The sequence below is a fragment of the Oryza brachyantha genome, chromosome 12 (genome assembly GCF_000231095.2).
Source record: "Oryza brachyantha chromosome 12, ObraRS2, whole genome shotgun sequence".
Classification (NCBI taxonomy): domain Eukaryota; kingdom Viridiplantae; phylum Streptophyta; class Magnoliopsida; order Poales; family Poaceae; genus Oryza; species Oryza brachyantha.
The window spans coordinates 10,397,500-10,413,987 of record NC_023174.2 but is presented as its reverse complement, the minus strand read 5'-3'; the positions used below and the strand labels follow the sequence as shown (position 1 = coordinate 10,413,987).

Sequence of the window (16,488 nt, the reverse complement as noted above, 5' to 3'; positions counted from 1 at the left end):
CGTCATATAAAAAAATATGGAGAAAATAAGGAGATCAACGGCGTCATATAAAAAAAATATGGAGAAAATAAGGAGGGAGTAGGACTTTTTACGCACAAAGCCACCGCATCCTAAGCATGCGTCACCCGCACAGTTAACTACTCTGCTTTCTGTGTCATGCACTTATGGCCACCATAATTGCAAACTACTAATAAACTGAGCCCTTGTGCTGTACTCCATTTCCAGTAAACATTGCGCTCTCAAATCAGCTACTGTTAATACATCGACACGACATCGTTGGAGGTGCTTTCCAGAAATGTTGTCTCCAGTGATTCCTTAACCAGACAGTGGCAAAGAGTTATCTGATAACACATCAATTCTGATAGTCCCCAAACCAAGGACGGCTTAATCCTCAACTTTCAATACACCTCAACCATGGCTGCACTTTACTTCGTTCCTTTGATGCCCACAGGAAAACTGGTGTATCAGAAGGCAGCTAGTATACATTATCCTCCTACCTGTTTCGAACTTTCTGGTGAGAGAAAGGACAGGATATCCCCAGAGATTTACATGGTTTCCAGACACTGCACCATTCACACGATCATTTTTGGTGAAAATATGTCTCACGAAAACTGAGCTCTCTGCCATTGCATTACTTTCACTGCCACCATCCAGGTAAATGTCAGGGCAATGCACCTTAAGATCAAGAATCCCTCTTTATATTTCAACTTAACCTGGACACACAGAACCTCCATCATCCAGTTTAATTCTCTTATGTTGAGGTCTTCCATTGACTTTATCATCCCAATTTGCAACCTCAACGTTTCTTTTATGTAAACCACCTAAAACATGTGAAATGGTATCCACATTGCCACCATCCATCAGGTGCTTAGCGTTGTCCATTTTGATGGTTGTGCTATTGTTAACTGATTTTTTCAGAAATAAATTAGTAAAAAAAATTAAAAATATTGATAAGATGGCAAACAATATAATCACCTTTTTCATGGATTGGGGAGACAGAGCAAGTATTTAGCTCCGCATAATCAAATTGTATATCACAACCATCCTCAGAAGGATATCCCATTTTCTCTTTCTGCTCTGAATAAGCTAGTTTCTGCATTAGCGGAGGCAAATCGATAATTTATTATGGTGATAGTGCAAACAAATGAGTATTTTCTAAACAAAATTGGGCAAAATGACAGAAGACCACAAGAGAAGAATGTATATGCATGCGTGGTTGCTAAATATTTTTAAATCAGCATTGAGTAGAAAAATTAGACAGTTCTCTTGAACCATAAAAAATAGAAAGCAACATACTATGCAAAGACACGAAAAACAAATATTCCAGTAGAACAAGCTAGAAATACTCACAAGACTTTTTTTTGTTGGGACAGGGAGAGAATCATTAACTGCACTACTCTTATTTGTTTGAAACCTTGCTGTGATTGAATCATGAGACTGGCCTTCTAGATGGTTTCCACCCAAAGGATGAAATAAAGATTTCACACCATTTGAGCCAACATTATCATCTGATGCCACAAAACAATGTAAATGACTTTAACAAAGTTGGGTTCTAAATCAGCACCATATTATTCTGGTCTTTAGAGGATGAGTATGGTAAAGCAGGACTCAGATCCGGAGCCAAGAGAGCCTTTACAAATTTAGAATACTTACTTATGGGTAGATCAGGTGGAACATTCAAGGAATCTTTTCTTCTAACTCTAAATACACCCCACAGAAAATGGAACATGTTCCATCCTAAAGTAAAATTAGATTAATATCAAGAACAGTACAAAAACATTGTTGAGGTAGAATATCACTAGAAAATTGGTCAGAAATTCTTACGTTGGAAATTATTTGGTAGGGTGTTTGAAGAAAATATGAGCAATTCAGCTGTTTCAATATTTCCTCTGAGTGCTAAATCATCCTTTAGCAGACTTTCTACTAATTTACTATAGTGAATCTCATAGCTGCAGACCAAAGTAATTTGAGTTAGAGATTTTTACATACTAAATAATATGCTTTCTGAACAATTGAAGCAAATATGAACGTGAGAAGTTGCAGTGGACACACCATTGAGTATCTCTAGCAAAGAAGAAAAGACCAATGCTGTCAATGGTAGGTCCATTTGCATGAAACTGTGGAGGCCATACATTCTGACGAGGAAGTTCCTCAAGCTGTATGTTAGAAGGGAATTTCTTTGCCACTTCCAGCACTTTAGGTGATGCAGAGCATGGCAAGTGGGCTTGCAAACCCTCAAAAAGCACAGGGGATCTTCCAGTCCTCAACAACTCAAAATCCCCTCTGTTACAAAGTAATACTTTAAAACACTTCATGGAAATAAGTTTTATCTAACACAAAGATAACAACTAGAGCTAATGTGGAAATAAGGGTTTCATGATACAAAGAATATGAACTATGAAATGCACATATAAAAACACTTTATATGAGGTATGATCATATAGACATATAGACTCTGGCAAAATACATATATGAAATGTGAATATGTGATTGCATAATAGTAGAGTTATATGAGACAGAGAAGAATATTCATACCGCCAACTATAATCCAATTCAGGGATAGTTGAAGCTATATGTTTACTGCTCAGTGGAAAGCCTTCACTGTAAAACATTATTTTTTTATCCTGCATATTATTTGATGTAGCAGAAATGCTGTCCACAGATCTTCCTCTCAAGGAAGGTACAGTCTGATTATCTCTCAATGATGCGGTGCCAGGAATGGACACATTTCTGCTAGAATTACTAGGTACCAAGCTATGTGGGCTCTTTATTTGATCATCCCTATGTGAAGAATCTGGAACCTGAATTGTCTTCCTCTGCGCACCTGGACCAAGCATACCAGCACTACTTAACGTGATGTCTGCAGGTCCTTTTGTGTGAAGAGGCTTCTTTATACCACTATGTCCTGAAAAAGGAAGTAAAGTTATTTATACAAAAATACTGACCTTACTGGAGACATGTGCTACAGAATAAAAACTTAAAATTACCAAAAATATAATAAAAAGGAGAATAAAAAATCACCAAGAAAATTTCTAGCACCTTCACCACCAGAAGTGCCTAAAGTATTTGAATCAGCCATTTTATTTCCTTTATTCAGATGTTGTGCAGAAGATTGTGCTTTAGAATGAACTGGAACAGCCACCGATCCAGTTAAGGAGCTGGACCCTAATATGGAAGTCAATATATCGTTTCTTGCATTTTCGCTCACCAGTGGATTCACTGTGGAAAGCTTTGCCTTATTTACTGGCTCAAAAGATCTAGGCTTTTTAAATGATGCTGATTTAGCAAGTATGCCCATTGGCCCCTCTTTTCTCGTAGGACAGGACAAAGAGTCCTTCAAAGTTTTGGGCTTCTGAGTAAGTTCATTCAGTAACTGTTTCACCTTGGGGACCTTTGAATTGTTGAAAGATGTGGATTTGGAGAGTTGACCTGCATCAAAGCTTGGTGTGTAAAGTTCTTTTTGATTGCGAGCCTGAAAGGTGAGGCCTTGCAGCAGCAGCAGAACTAGAAAAATTCTTAAATGTAGAGTGCAGATAAAGTGTTACAATTAAGCATTAACAATAGTAGCTTACCACGAAGAGGTCCCTTTTGATTCTTCAGAGAATTACATGTCAATGTGGTTGAAATGTGTCCAGCAAGGTTCTTTCCTTTGTTTGTATCCAGCTTGAACGAGCTTTCGCGTGATAGTGGATTTTGTCTAGCCAGTGATGTAATCCCTGCATCTCCATCCTTTCTCTTATTGCCACAGTTCATTTCATATCCTCTGTCTGACACTTTACTTCCCATAGTTTCAGCAACCACAACATTCTTAGAAGAACTGCTGTTTGCAGTATTCACAGATTTGTTGATTGGCCCTACAAAGGACTGTCCTTTGAAACCACCAACCTTTAATTCGGATGTCTCTATATTGGTTTTTCTCTTTTCATTTTCTACTTCATTATGGCATGTTTCACATAGCCAATCATCCTTTGGAACCTCTTGCATCATCACCCGCATGCAGTAACTGAAGACAGAAGGTACGAAAAATTCCAGAAATCAAACAGTATTGCCATCAGATAAGACATCACATAAAAAAATCACAAATCCACCAAATTTTTCCTAGTACAGGTTACACTGTATGCAGCAATAATTCACCATGAACCATGGTATATGCCATCCATCAAGTGATATATGCAATGACCTTTTCAGTCCTCAAAAGCAACAATCCGCTCAAAATTCAAATTTAACTACGGCCACATTATAAGATGTTATTAGAGCAAGTTTAATAGTATAGCTAACTATTGACAATAAGCATATGCCACATCATCTAAATCTTTTCATATAGATAGAGCATATAATAGTTAGCTATTGACACAATAAACAATAGATATTTTTTATTATTATATTTTCAACCATACACCCTTCTTACATATATTGACCTATCACACGCATTAGTGGTGGACCTAATTTTCTTGGAGTGCGCGTGCAGCTGGTTGCTATTTAGTAGCTCACACAATCTCTCTCCTCACTTCTGTCCTCCACCCAGATAGCTAATCCTATGTGGCATGATTATAGCTAGCACACTCACCCTTACCATCCTTGCTGTTAGCACTATGCCAATATAGCAAATAGCTTGCATTGTAAGCCTTTAATAGTTGCATCATTCTAATTAAAGAGAGTACATGAGATGTAGTTAATCATATAGCCACCCATCCTTTGATATTTTACAGGTATAAATTCAAGGTATTTAATGGGTATGTTAATTTAAACAAAATAATATTTTCCAAACTTAGTAGACATAGTGCTTAATATATGCTTTTTCATTGAAATTTCAGAATGGTGCTTGCATTGTTCACTATTTCGAATTTTAGCTTTAACAACAATAACAATGTAATACAATAGGTCATCAAAACTTGTGAGTGATTCAGGACAGCTTCCACAATAGCTGCTGTAGCTATAGGATAACTTCGAAGATATAGGGTCATAGCAGCTATGGTTTTTATCAGATAATAGATAGAAAACATAAAATCAGGATCATACTGTGCATTTATCAGATACTGAGTACTAGATAGAACAGCACCAATACAGAAAGGGCAAGAATAAGAAATCTTACGTATGCTCAGCACCATCACTGCACCTACCGCACACAGCAAGCTTCTCCTCAGCACCAACATCTCCACATATGTCACAGACTTTCACCTGTTGTTATTAGAATGATTCAAAACACAGTGTTTATAGAAAACAATCTACATTTTTACACTGCCATCGATCAAGATAGAGTAAGCAATATAAAATGAAACAGAAATTTGAAGTTTTGAACTCACATCTTCTACCTCTTCAGAACGTTTAGTCTCACTCATTGTAGAACTTTTATTCTTTAAAGTCATACAAGATAACACATCAACCTCAGAGCTACATGGAACATCATTACTGCCTCGCAAATTATGCCTCTCCCCCTCTAGTACCTTAAAATTAGAAACAGTGTTTCTCCCATTGGATGTCTGCTGATGGCCATAACCAAGTTCACTGTCATTAGCAGCCTCGCCACCAGCGACGCATGAGCTGCCGTCTTCCTTGTTTCCCGTAGAAATACAGCCATTAGGGACGGGTGCACAGCATACATTGCCAGTTCCTGGTACAGGTTTGCCAATAATCCCTGTGTCTTCTTTGGTCCTCTTTCTAGATTTATCATTTCCCTTATCTTCTTCATTTAACTCTAAGTTGCCCACATTTGCAGCCTTCATATTACCCCCAGTGCAAATTGTGTTAACCTTTGCTTGAGAAATCTCAAGTGTGTTCTTTTCCTTTTTAATTTGTACGTCAGCTTGACACTCCTCACACAACCAATCACCCTCCGGAACTTCTGGAATCATTACCCTCATACAGTAACTGGAGGCACAAGAAAACATAAAACTTTAAAGAAGCTAAACAGCATTATCTTTAGACAAGGCAATGAGACATTATGGCAAAGAAATGATGAACAAGATGCAATTTTCCATGCTAATCCAATGCCAGGATGGCAATAGTGCATCCTAAAACTTTGTGTTATCTCAATCAAAATCTTCAAATTAATTATACAGAAAGTAAGAACAATGAAAATCTCACATATGTTCAGCACCATCATTGCATCTACTGCAAACAGCAAGCTTCTTCTCCTCACCAACATCTCCACATATGTCACATACTTTCACCTATTTATGTATAAATTGCCACAAATTAGAAGTTCAAATTTTAACAAAAACCACAAAGAAAAGAGTCCTGCATACGATTTACATGCATATTGTTGAGGTTCAGTAAGTGAATAAAAAATGATACAGCACGAAATTTAAGTTCTGGACTCACGTCTTCACTTTCATCAGAACCACTATCCACACAAGCACCATTGTTCTCTTCCGCATTTGATACCAGCTGAAAATTGAATCCATCACAGGGATTTAGTTTTCGATACAAATTATTTTTTTAATATATCATGTATGTCATTACTTTGACTTGATTCCCATATAGAATACATTTCAAGTGAATCCTTGACCAATAACTCAATCATAACAAGTAAAGAAAAATAGCTGGGTATATTTATCGTTGGTAAAATATATTAGCCCATAGAAGAACCATAAAAGCTGGAATAAATGAGGTTTAGAAATAAAAAAAACTCACATCATCCATCTTGCGCCGCATGTCACTGGCTCAGGTTTTCGTCAAGAAGCTTCTGGTTCAGCAATGAGCGTTCTTTCTCAGAATCGAAAATTACCCCAACAATGAGAACATATACATCATCGCGAGTGAAAGTAGATGCAGCTCCTCCAGTATGACAGGCAAAGAACCTAGAAATCGATACCCATCATGAGAAAATGGCAGTAGGAAATCAATTTAGAAAACTAGTGCTACATGCTTAACACTAAAATTCCCTACTGCCATTTTCTCCAGTATTCAGTATTATCTAATTCTGACATTTGTAACACAAAAAAAGGGTGCTCTAACTAAGAGAACAGCAATAAATAACATTAAGCCATAAATAAAAATTTGTTGTAAACAACATTAAGCAAGGTTCCCCATATGGATGACAGTTTTACACAATCCCATCCATAGGAAAATCATCATCACTCGGGCTGGGTATATTCGGCCGAATCCCCAAGAGGAAACCTCGATGGAATGGATTGCATCTACGCCCCCCCCCCCCCCCCCCCCCGCGCCCCCCGCCAACCGCCTAATCCCCAAAATCAGCCACGGCATATTAGAACGAGTTCAAACCGAAACGGCCGCGCCTAAAACCCTAGGAACAAGTGGAGGAGGGAGGGGAGAAAGGAGCGAGCGGATGCCCAAATGCCTACGTGCCGCCGCCGCTCTCTCTCTCTCTCTCTCCTCTTCCCCTTGGAATTGGATGCAGGCAGGAGGTCAGGGACACGTGCACCCGCACCGTCTTCCGCGAGCGGATGCCGCAACGGTTCCCGCGAGCCAACGCCGCCGCCGCGAGACGCTGCGTCCGCCCCGAGGGGCTGAGGTGAGGAGGCAGAGGAAGGAGGTGAGGAGGCAAAAGAAAAAAAAATGAAGCGGAAAAATGGAGCAACTGCAAAAATAAGGAAAAAGAAACCTTGCGATTTTGAGGAAGAAGAAGCTCCTTTTTTTTTTCAAAAAGGAAGAAGAGGGAGAAGAAGCATCCAGAGCTTGGTTCGAGGGAATGCGCGGTTTTATGTTGGGGTGCAAGGATATTTAAGGTGAGATGCACGAAAATTCGATGCGAAGTAGTTGCTATCTTGTCTATTCGTATATATATTTTTTATTTTTTATTATAGTCACTTACTTACTTTTATCGCCTGATTTAAATACATTTCTTATATTATTCATTAGAGCTTTTTTATCTAATGTGTCATTTATCTTTATGATAAATTGAGGTGCAAACATTATCGTGTTGATCAACTACTGTTTGATTTATTGGGTCAAAGAAACACTCGATTATGTATATTGGGGCTTAAATATATTTGAGGGTGGATGTGTGCAAATCAAGTTAGATGTAATTGTTATGTATGTATGTTTGTTTATCATCCCATTAATTTACTGTCTAGTTCAAATACACCTCTTATAGTATTCATTAGTCTGTATCTTTTGTTTATTTGTTGTGAGAATCCGTGGTGTATAAATGTCGTGTCAACTAGGAAACTTATGATTACCTAGATACTTGCTAGTTCTCAAAGCAATTCTGTATGGATCAAACGATTGGCAAGAATTTAGAGGTACTCCAATCTTATATATAATACTAGGGATACGTTTAAACGATATAATTAACTATAAGGTGTTAGATAAACAAACTGGCATATATATACTAGATAAGCACATTGCTCTTTTCTATTTCTCCCATCGAATAAAGTTACTTTTTTAGGGTCAAATGATCGGTGAGAATTTAGAGATACTCCAGTCTTATGAATAATATAAGAAGGGGTATTTTTAAATGATACAATTAACTATTTGGTGTTAAATAAACATATTAGCATATATTAGATAAACAAGAAATGCAGTTAGATGCTCTTTTTTTCTCCTATTGAATATATTCAAGCCCCGTTGTAAAACCATAGATAAAGAAATTATGTGTTTTTACGGATCAATTATGCAAAACATAAAGTTCCATTGCACTGTCGACGAGAGACTTATTCCTCGGTGCAATAGATAGCATACCTCATACTCATGTGGTAACGTGTCCACTAGACACATGTATGGTTGAATATGGATAGTTATACAAGTATTTTGGAAAGCATACAAGAAAGAAAAAAGAAAGATAACTGGTCTAATTCAATCTGTCTGGTCTAATTCAATCTATCTTATTGTATTACCTAAAGTTTATCCGAGTTCTTACTTAGATATCTAATGGTATAAACGCATAGGCCACCTAGGAGGGGATGAGATTTAATCTCATGATAAACGCAAAGCCATGTCAAATCAAGATCTAAGGAGTCGCCTCACTGCTAGCTGCTGACTTCAATCTCGTTAACTTTGTTACCACTTTATAGTTAGATAGGTTAGAACAATAGCTTACTCTCATCTTATATTCATTGTGATTCTCATTAAATACATATAAGCAGGACTAGACTATTATCGGGTCCCAAACTTGCATAAGATTTTATATGTTTTTTTCCTTACTACTGTCTTGCCTATACTTTGGTATTGACCAAACTAAATCCTCAAATACTGCAGTGTCAGATCTCTTTACAATGCATGCTGACTCTACCAGCCGTATTATAAAGTTGTCCTAGCTCCCAACTATTATATGACTACATCTATCTCTTCCTTCCTGCCACCAATATTACCCTCTCAATCTCAATATGCAAATATGTTGTGTCATTATCTATTATTCTACATACTAGCAGGCCACATCACCTGCAATTATTATATTCTAGAGCTCAAAATGCAAGCATAACAAATCATCATTCCACACAATATATGAGCGATATCCATCCATCATTCCACACAATATACTTAGAATTATTGAAACAATGAAAACCCTCATTGTACAGGGAAAAAAAAAAGAGATCCCCATGTTTTATTGAAGTATGGGAGAGATCAGTTCGTTCTAAGATGAGTTCATGAGGACCCACTCCACCAAGGTGGAGACGCCGAATCCGGTGGCTTCTTTCTTCTTGTAGTTCCAGACAGGCCCAGCCATGTCAATGTGCATCCATTGCACTTCCTCATCAACAAACTGCAAGAGAAGCATGAGCCCCATTTGTGCCATGAAAGCTGTCTAAAAAGTTATGAGCTAGAACTAATAATTTGGTAATTCAGTTCAGAAGATAAGCCAATAAATTCAATCATTGAGCATTTTGTTGCTACTGAATACGTAATCCTAAATGACCAAGTGGCGGCAGAATTAGTAACCCGGGATGTAAACAAAGAAGCTTTGTTTTTCATCGATTTTTGCAGGATATGTATGAACATTTTCCCCTTGTGGTCTCAGTCGCCGGCCGTTACCTGCCTATCTGGTTGTTTTGTGATCTAGACTGCTAGAGTGCTCTGCATCACCACCTCGATGTCTTCTTGTCAGTGTGCATAGTAAGTGTAGTTTTGAAATGAAACGGAATGAGATTTGCTTCAGTCCACTCTAACAAAAAAGTAACAAAAAGTATCTCGAGATACCGGTACCTCGTAGTACCAAATTATTTCTGATCGTTGAATCTAACAATGCACATCCTACTCAGCTAGATCCAATGGTGAGAAACGATTTGGTACCTCGAGTTACTTTTTATTGGACCGGAGCAATGTCATTCATTCTTTCACTGCCTTGGAGGTTGGAGCGGAGATAACAAGCAGGGCTCCGTTGTTGGTGTCACTTTCCGTTGGTTTCTAACACCAGCAGCGTCTCATTTTCATTGGTGACTCCACCATTGTTTGTTTGGGATGAAATTGCACCCTATTTCCCCAAGAGTTATGTAACCATGCATTGGCATATGATCTTGTGCAACGACCCTTGTTACCAATGTCTCTGATCTGCTCTCCGCACTCTATTAACCATTTTTGCTTGTTCCCCTTTTGATCTTTTTGCTGAGATATTTCAATTGGTTTGTGATTTAAGGGCAGGTTTACCTTTTTTTTTTTAATTCAATGCCAAGTTTTAGTTTTTAGAGTATGTGTATATGATTTTTTTTCCTTCAATTAATGATCAGTGGTATGAAAACTGTGTGCTTATCCAATGCAACTTTTAAAATATTTCAATCTTTTACTCACTAATACTCGAAGATTTGTCAACCAGAATAGACTCGAATCAGTCTTCGTTTTCTTGTCTTGGAAGACGTTGGCTATGTTTCATTACTTAGTTTCATTCAACATTATTACTGTCCATAGTGTTATTCACTGGTGGAAATTATCGTGTGGTTTAAGTTTGCATTTTGAATTCAGTTTTTCCACCATCCTTCAAATACTTTTACATTGACTAATCTTATATAATTCTTTTCAATAATAATCTTCCATTACAATTTATGGCCTATGTCCATACCAGAATTTTACTCAGGCGAAAATAAGCCATGCAAGAGAGAAATATACCTGTTTCAGAAATAGTGCAGCAGTAATAGCACCACCCAGTGGACTGCCGGTGTTAATCATATCAGCAACACTAGATTTCATTTGCTCCCAATAGCTTTCTTCCATTGGCAGCCTCCAGAACTTCTCTCCTGATGCCTCATATGCCGCAGCAACTTCTTTGGCCAGTTCATCACTTGGTGTTAAAACTCCTGCACAAAATATTCCTTATCATTATGCAGAACATCAATGTGACCCACTCAAAATTTGATAATATTTATTAATGGAGAGGATTGCAGAGGAGATATTATATTTAATCTTACCAGCAATGCTAGGACCAAGTGCAATTCTGCAGTAACCAGTAAGAGTTGCCAGATCAAGAATCTGCTTGCATAATTAAAGATAAGTCAGTAGTGTGAGCAACAACTCCTATATTTAGTGGAGTGACAAGCACAATGAACTGTTCAAATTAATGTGTGACCATGTGGTGCGTGTGCTTTAATTCAGTGCAATATTTCTTTTTGTCCAAACAGGGTTCTATAAATAACTCAATCTTGCCATATCCTTTGCCCTATATCTTATAAGGCATTGCTAAACTTGAATTTTAAAACTTAATTTTAGATTTTTTTTTCATCATAGTTTCTTTCTAGCATTTGTTTTTAAATTGCTAGGGATGCACTTCCAAACCAATACATGGCAGATGATTAGGTCTATTTTTTTTTAGATAATGGATTATATTAAGGCCCTGTTTCTTTCGGCTTAAGATTATTATAATCTAGATTATTGGGTCAGATTACTATAAGCTAGATTATTATAATTTGTAGTAAAACAAGCTGTGAGTTGTTTCTTTCCTAGATTATTACAGCCTAAATTATTGGGTTTGTAAGTCTAAAGAGGGAGTGGGTGGCATGATGGGTAATTTTTCACCTAATAATCTGGAAAAAGCTTACCTAAATGAGCTTATCAGATTATAATAAGCTAGGCTCTAGATTATAATAGGTTACTTTAATAAGTTGTCTGTTTCTTTCAGCTTACTTTCAATAATCTGGATTATAATAATTCCAAATTGAAATAAACATGGTCTAAAGATGATTAGGTCTATGGTTGGTGGTCATAAGATTAGGTTGAGTTTCTTACATAATGGTTAAGTCGCTGCATCTATCTAAAGATGGATTGTATCTATGTTGGGGTAAGCAAGCGATTATTCAGAATTAGTCTAATCTCTCCTCCCCAACCTTTAGTCTCCTCTGCTGCTCAAAAAAAAAAAAAAACCCTTTAGTCTCCTCTCATACCACCTAAGCCGATACCACCAGGAGTTCACAACCAACAACAGAAATGTGTCTTATAAAAATTTTGGCATACAAATTTATGCAAACAAATCATCAAAGCTCGAAATGGAAATCATATAAATAAAATACAAGGCATGTTTAAATGAACTGTTACCTTGTCAACACCCTGTTTGCAAGCATAGATCAAAGCATCAGCAAGTGTAAGCCTTCCCTCTGCATCAGTGTTGTCTACCTGAACAAACGAATGTACAAAAACTGGACTATAAGAACAGCTTGGATCTTATACCTTCTTGGCATTACTGACAAGCAGGATAAGCATCATGGTGTTACTGATTTTGCGATACTTTGTGGATCATGAATGACTGAATATTCTGATCTTTCAAATGTATGACAAAAAATATGTTGTAATTAAGCATCGCACATTTGCGCTGTTACTGAATAATTATGCCTTGTGGATGCTGAATAGTGACGTGTTTTCGATGTATTATTGCAAGAATCATACCTCAATAGTTTTTCCATTAGAAGCAGTCACAATGTCACCAGGCCTCATGCCTGTGCCACTAATCATATTTTCACAGGCAGCAGAAATAAAATGGACCTGTGATAAAAGGGAATCATTAGCAGAAACACTGAGACATTGTAGTTCTCACACTAGTAACAGCAAAGTGAGGTACTTCTACTCCAGGAGGCTTGATTTGGCCCAAAGCTTTTGCTGCACCAAAGACTGCTGCAGCACCACCCATGTCTTTCTTCATCAGCTCAATATTGGTGGCTGCTCCAATCTTAATGTTGTAACCCCCACTGCAGACAAATCTCTGAATCAATTGTAGAAATTAACATTATTTAAGACTGACATTGCAAAAAAGTTTCCATTATGACAAACACATCGAAGATGTCACGTATATTTCCAAACCAAGCACTATCTCAGGGCGCGTTTGCAGGTGACGCTTAAGGCATTTTTTCCTCTTTTTCTACATCCTTCCGGAACTGCTAAACGGTGCGTTTTTTTGCAAAAGAATTATATGTAAGTTGTTTAAAAAACAGACCAATCCATTTTCCAAACTTGCAAAAGCTAATACTCAATTAATCATATGGTAATGGCTTTTTCCGTTTTATGTGCGCTGATTAGACTAGATGGCACAGGCAGCTGCAAACGCGGCCTGAGTATAACAATCAACAAAGTTTGTAGAAATAGAACCTGTCGAAGGTCAGGCCCTTCCCAACAATAGCCAGCTTCCTCTTGACATTCCCTCCAGGTGGTTTGTAACACAGGTGGATAAAGTGAGGAGGATTTGCAGAGGCTGCAGCAACTGCCAAGTAGGAACCCATCTTCAACTCTCTGCATTTCCCCTGATCTAATATCGTCGCAGTCAACACATCGCTGTACGTAGAAGCAATCTTTGATGCCTCCTCTGCGAGTGCAGCTGAAGAAAGAACAGTGAGTTGAATATTCAGATAAGCAGGCAGACCTTGCAATGGAATGTATGGAAAATGTTCAGACATTGTTCAGCAAGAAGATGTCTTGATTTACCAGGGGTGAGGACATTTGCAGGTGAGTTCACAAGCTCTTTGCAGAGGATCACACCTGAAGAAACATCATTTGCGTACTGAAGTTTGCTTTCCACCTCATCGCCGGCACCAAATCCGATAAAATCTACACGCTCAAGATGCACCTTCTTGGATTCAGATTTGTATCTGCTGTCCTCATGCAACCCAAGCACAATTACTGCAAATTGCAATCCAAACAGGAAGACAATCCAGCATGAAACAGTGAAACATGTTTCAGGTAAAACTTCAAGAACCTTGAACAGAGCCACCTTTCAAAATATCTAGGTTGATTACATCAAAATCAGATTAACAGATTTACCTTGAAAAAAGACCTCCATAATATTTTGTTTTACAACTATCCGTTTATACTTCCTAACATTATAACTTTTTCATTTTCTGGATTTGCCTAATTATATGTGTCTAAATTAATTAGTATACATATAAATCTAGAAAAAGACCAGAAAATTTTATAACTTGAAACACGGAAATAACCAATTTCAACTACGATTGCAAATTTGGGCCTACAAGATAATATTGAAGAAAATTAAAAATAACATGCGAAAGCAACAGAAGCATGCAGGCTGCAGCACACTACCAGAAGCCACTGCAGCAGCAGCTTCCGGCCTGAAATCCTCGCCGTGACCCCAACCCGGCGTCGGCGAGCCGAGAGCAACGGCGGCGCTGTGAGCCTGGGCAGCCCTGGCGGCCGCCGCGACGGACTCGCCGGCGCTCCGGCAAGCCGCGGCGGCGGCGGCGGAGCGCGGCGCGTCGACCTTGCCAACGCCGACAAGGCACACCCTCTTGAAACCGTGGCTCCCAGTGGCAGCGGGGAGGCGGAGAGCCACCAACTGCCCGGCCTTCCCGGAGAAGTCCTCCTCCGCCGACGCCTCGGACAGGAGGCCACCGAGCTGGCCGTCGAGCTTCGCCAGCGCGGCGGCGTTCGCGAACGTGGAGCTCGGCGGCGTGGCCCCGGACACGCCGCTCTCTGGCACCAGGACGGCGAGGATGTCTCCCTCCCACTCGGTGAGTTCCATGTCTTTCGCGGCAAAAGTGACCTGCCAATTCAAGAATATTCGAGCTCATTTCCTCAAAAAGAAACTGCAATCATTTTGAAAATAATTTTGCTATAATGATATTTCACAAAACTGCAACAATAGCAAACAATCTTGTCAGAAAACTATAACTTTATTTTACTAGTAATATATCCATATGTTGCAATGGTCTCGTATGATTGATCATATTGGTAGAGAGAAAAGAAACGTATTTTTTTAAAAAAACCACTTAATTTTTTTATGGTTTTAGGTAAGCGGGGTTTATGCTCGACATGGGGTGAGAAAGAGGACTGAATAACTGTGTTTTTAATAGTAAAGATATAGGTAAGAAATATAGACATGACATACATCAGCATGGATATTGCAGTGTACACATGGCAAGCCGGTTAATGTAACACACTCATGGACATGAATATTGAAGGTTTTTTATGGGTAACTGAGTTAATTTAACTTGTTAGATAATTAAAGCTACAACATATTACTAAAATCATATATTAGTATTATTATATTTCTAGGAAAAGACTAGCTAAGTTGATAGTTGAGACATAATAGCTGTTGTTATACGATTTTTGTTAATTAAAGATAATCCAAAATACTGTACTAACTAAGTCAGTGATCGAGTCAACCAAAGGAGCAGAAGTAAAGAAACCATCTGTTCCCAGAGATGAGGAGCATTAAGAAGACGCATGAACCCCAAGTTACATAGCCAAACGCATCGATCGATCTCATGAGCAGCTCAGCTCACGCACCATACCTGCAGTGGATTGTCGGCGGCGGCGTTGGGCACGGTGAGGCCGAGCGAGGGGGTCGCCGCGGCGGCGACGTCGACGGCGACGGCGTGTCCTCCCATAGCGAGCGGCCGGAGTGCCGCGGCCGAGCTACGACTGAGCTAGCGTGAGGTAAGGTAATTAGCTGCGGCGGGCAGGTGAGTGGCGGAGGCGGCCGGGGAGCACGGCGATGTGGACGACGACTACGGCGGCGGCGGCGGCGGTGGCCACGTATATATTGGTGTGGAGTTGCGTCTGCATCCGTCTGATCGGGGATCAGTAGACGACTGCAATGCGGTGAAGTGTACTGAACTTCCTGGCATATTACATATGATGTTTGACACTAATTTAAAGTATTAAATATAGATTAATAAAAAAACTAATTTTATAAATGAAAGTTAATCCGTGGATGGATTTTTTGAGTCTAATTAATCCATAATTAGCAAATATTTACTGTAGCATCACATAGGCTAATTATGGATTAATTAAGCTCATTAGATTCGTATCACAAATTAGTCTAAAATTATACATGGATGTTATTTATAGACTACATTTGCTATTTAAAATAAATGTTCAAATATCCGATGTAACTAGGGGTTAAAAGTTTAGCCTCTTAAAAAAACCACCTTGGTCGTCTCTCTGTTATTGTCTGCAATCCAAACCTGTATAGGAGTCAAAGGATTGCGTAGACCAGAGTAGTAAACTATTCAAAGGAACGGTTAGAAATAATCTGAAATAGTTTCTAAATAAATATAACTTAATCTGCTATCGCTACTTAAATATAAGGGCCGTTCCTGGCCTTGGGCCCGTAAAATCAAGGGCCTATCATATTATCACGTGTAGTTACTTTTA

General features: G+C 38.7%; 2 protein-coding genes across 6 annotated transcripts; both read right to left on the bottom strand.

Annotated features, from left to right (window-relative positions):
- Window positions 1–7,583, bottom strand: LOC102709889. Of its 5 annotated transcripts, none has more exons than XM_040529386.1 (15): window positions 7,568–7,583; window positions 6,634–6,800; window positions 6,322–6,387; window positions 6,085–6,170; window positions 5,304–5,868; window positions 5,093–5,178; window positions 3,573–4,003; window positions 3,022–3,429; window positions 2,536–2,905; window positions 2,053–2,283; window positions 1,825–1,949; window positions 1,654–1,737; window positions 1,351–1,508; window positions 976–1,093; window positions 1–905 (listed from the first exon to the last, which is right to left on the bottom strand). In XM_040529386.1, exons 2-15 carry the CDS (start codon window positions 6,652–6,654, stop codon window positions 709–711), a joined length of 2,946 nt encoding a protein of 981 aa, XP_040385320.1. In that variant the 5' UTR covers window positions 6,655–6,800; window positions 7,568–7,583; the 3' UTR covers window positions 1–708. The 5 variants fall into 5 exon arrangements, with proteins under 5 accessions (XP_040385320.1, XP_040385318.1, XP_040385321.1 ...); XM_040529384.1 differs by lacking the exon at window positions 7,568–7,583 and adding an exon at window positions 7,308–7,498; XM_040529387.1 differs by lacking the exon at window positions 7,568–7,583 and adding an exon at window positions 7,308–7,498 and having other exon boundaries at window positions 3,040–3,429.
- Window positions 7,584–9,209: 1,626 nt separating this feature from the next.
- Window positions 9,210–15,858, bottom strand: LOC102713786 (putative leucine aminopeptidase 1). Its single transcript, XM_015843020.2, has 10 exons — window positions 15,624–15,858; window positions 14,413–14,872; window positions 13,801–13,995; window positions 13,468–13,693; window positions 12,944–13,070; window positions 12,772–12,867; window positions 12,424–12,501; window positions 11,304–11,364; window positions 11,005–11,192; window positions 9,210–9,667 (listed from the first exon to the last, which is right to left on the bottom strand). Exons 1-10 carry the CDS (start codon window positions 15,717–15,719, stop codon window positions 9,539–9,541), a joined length of 1,656 nt encoding a protein of 551 aa, XP_015698506.2. The 5' UTR covers window positions 15,720–15,858; the 3' UTR covers window positions 9,210–9,538.
- Window positions 15,859–16,488: the final 630 nt, after the last annotated feature.

Coding starts and splice junctions, on each gene's coding strand:
- LOC102713786 (XM_015843020.2), bottom strand. CDS start 15,719: ATGGGAGGACACGCCGTCGCCGTCGACGTCGCCGCCGCGGCGACCCCC. Junction 14,873..15,623: donor CCGCCGACAATCCACTGCAG/GTATGGTGCGTG, acceptor TTGAATTGGCAG/GTCACTTTTGCCGCGAAAGA. Junction 12,502..12,771: donor CTAATGGAAAAACTATTGAG/GTATGATTCTTG, acceptor TCGTTTGTTCAG/GTAGACAACACTGATGCAGA.
- LOC102709889 (XM_040529386.1), bottom strand. CDS start 6,654: ATGCGGCGCAAGATGGATGAT. Junction 1,509..1,653: donor TCCACCTGATCTACCCATAA/GTAAGTATTCTA, acceptor TTGTGGCATCAG/ATGATAATGTTGGCTCAAAT. Junction 906..975: donor CTCCCCAATCCATGAAAAAG/GTGATTATATTG, acceptor TGAAAAAATCAG/TTAACAATAGCACAACCATC.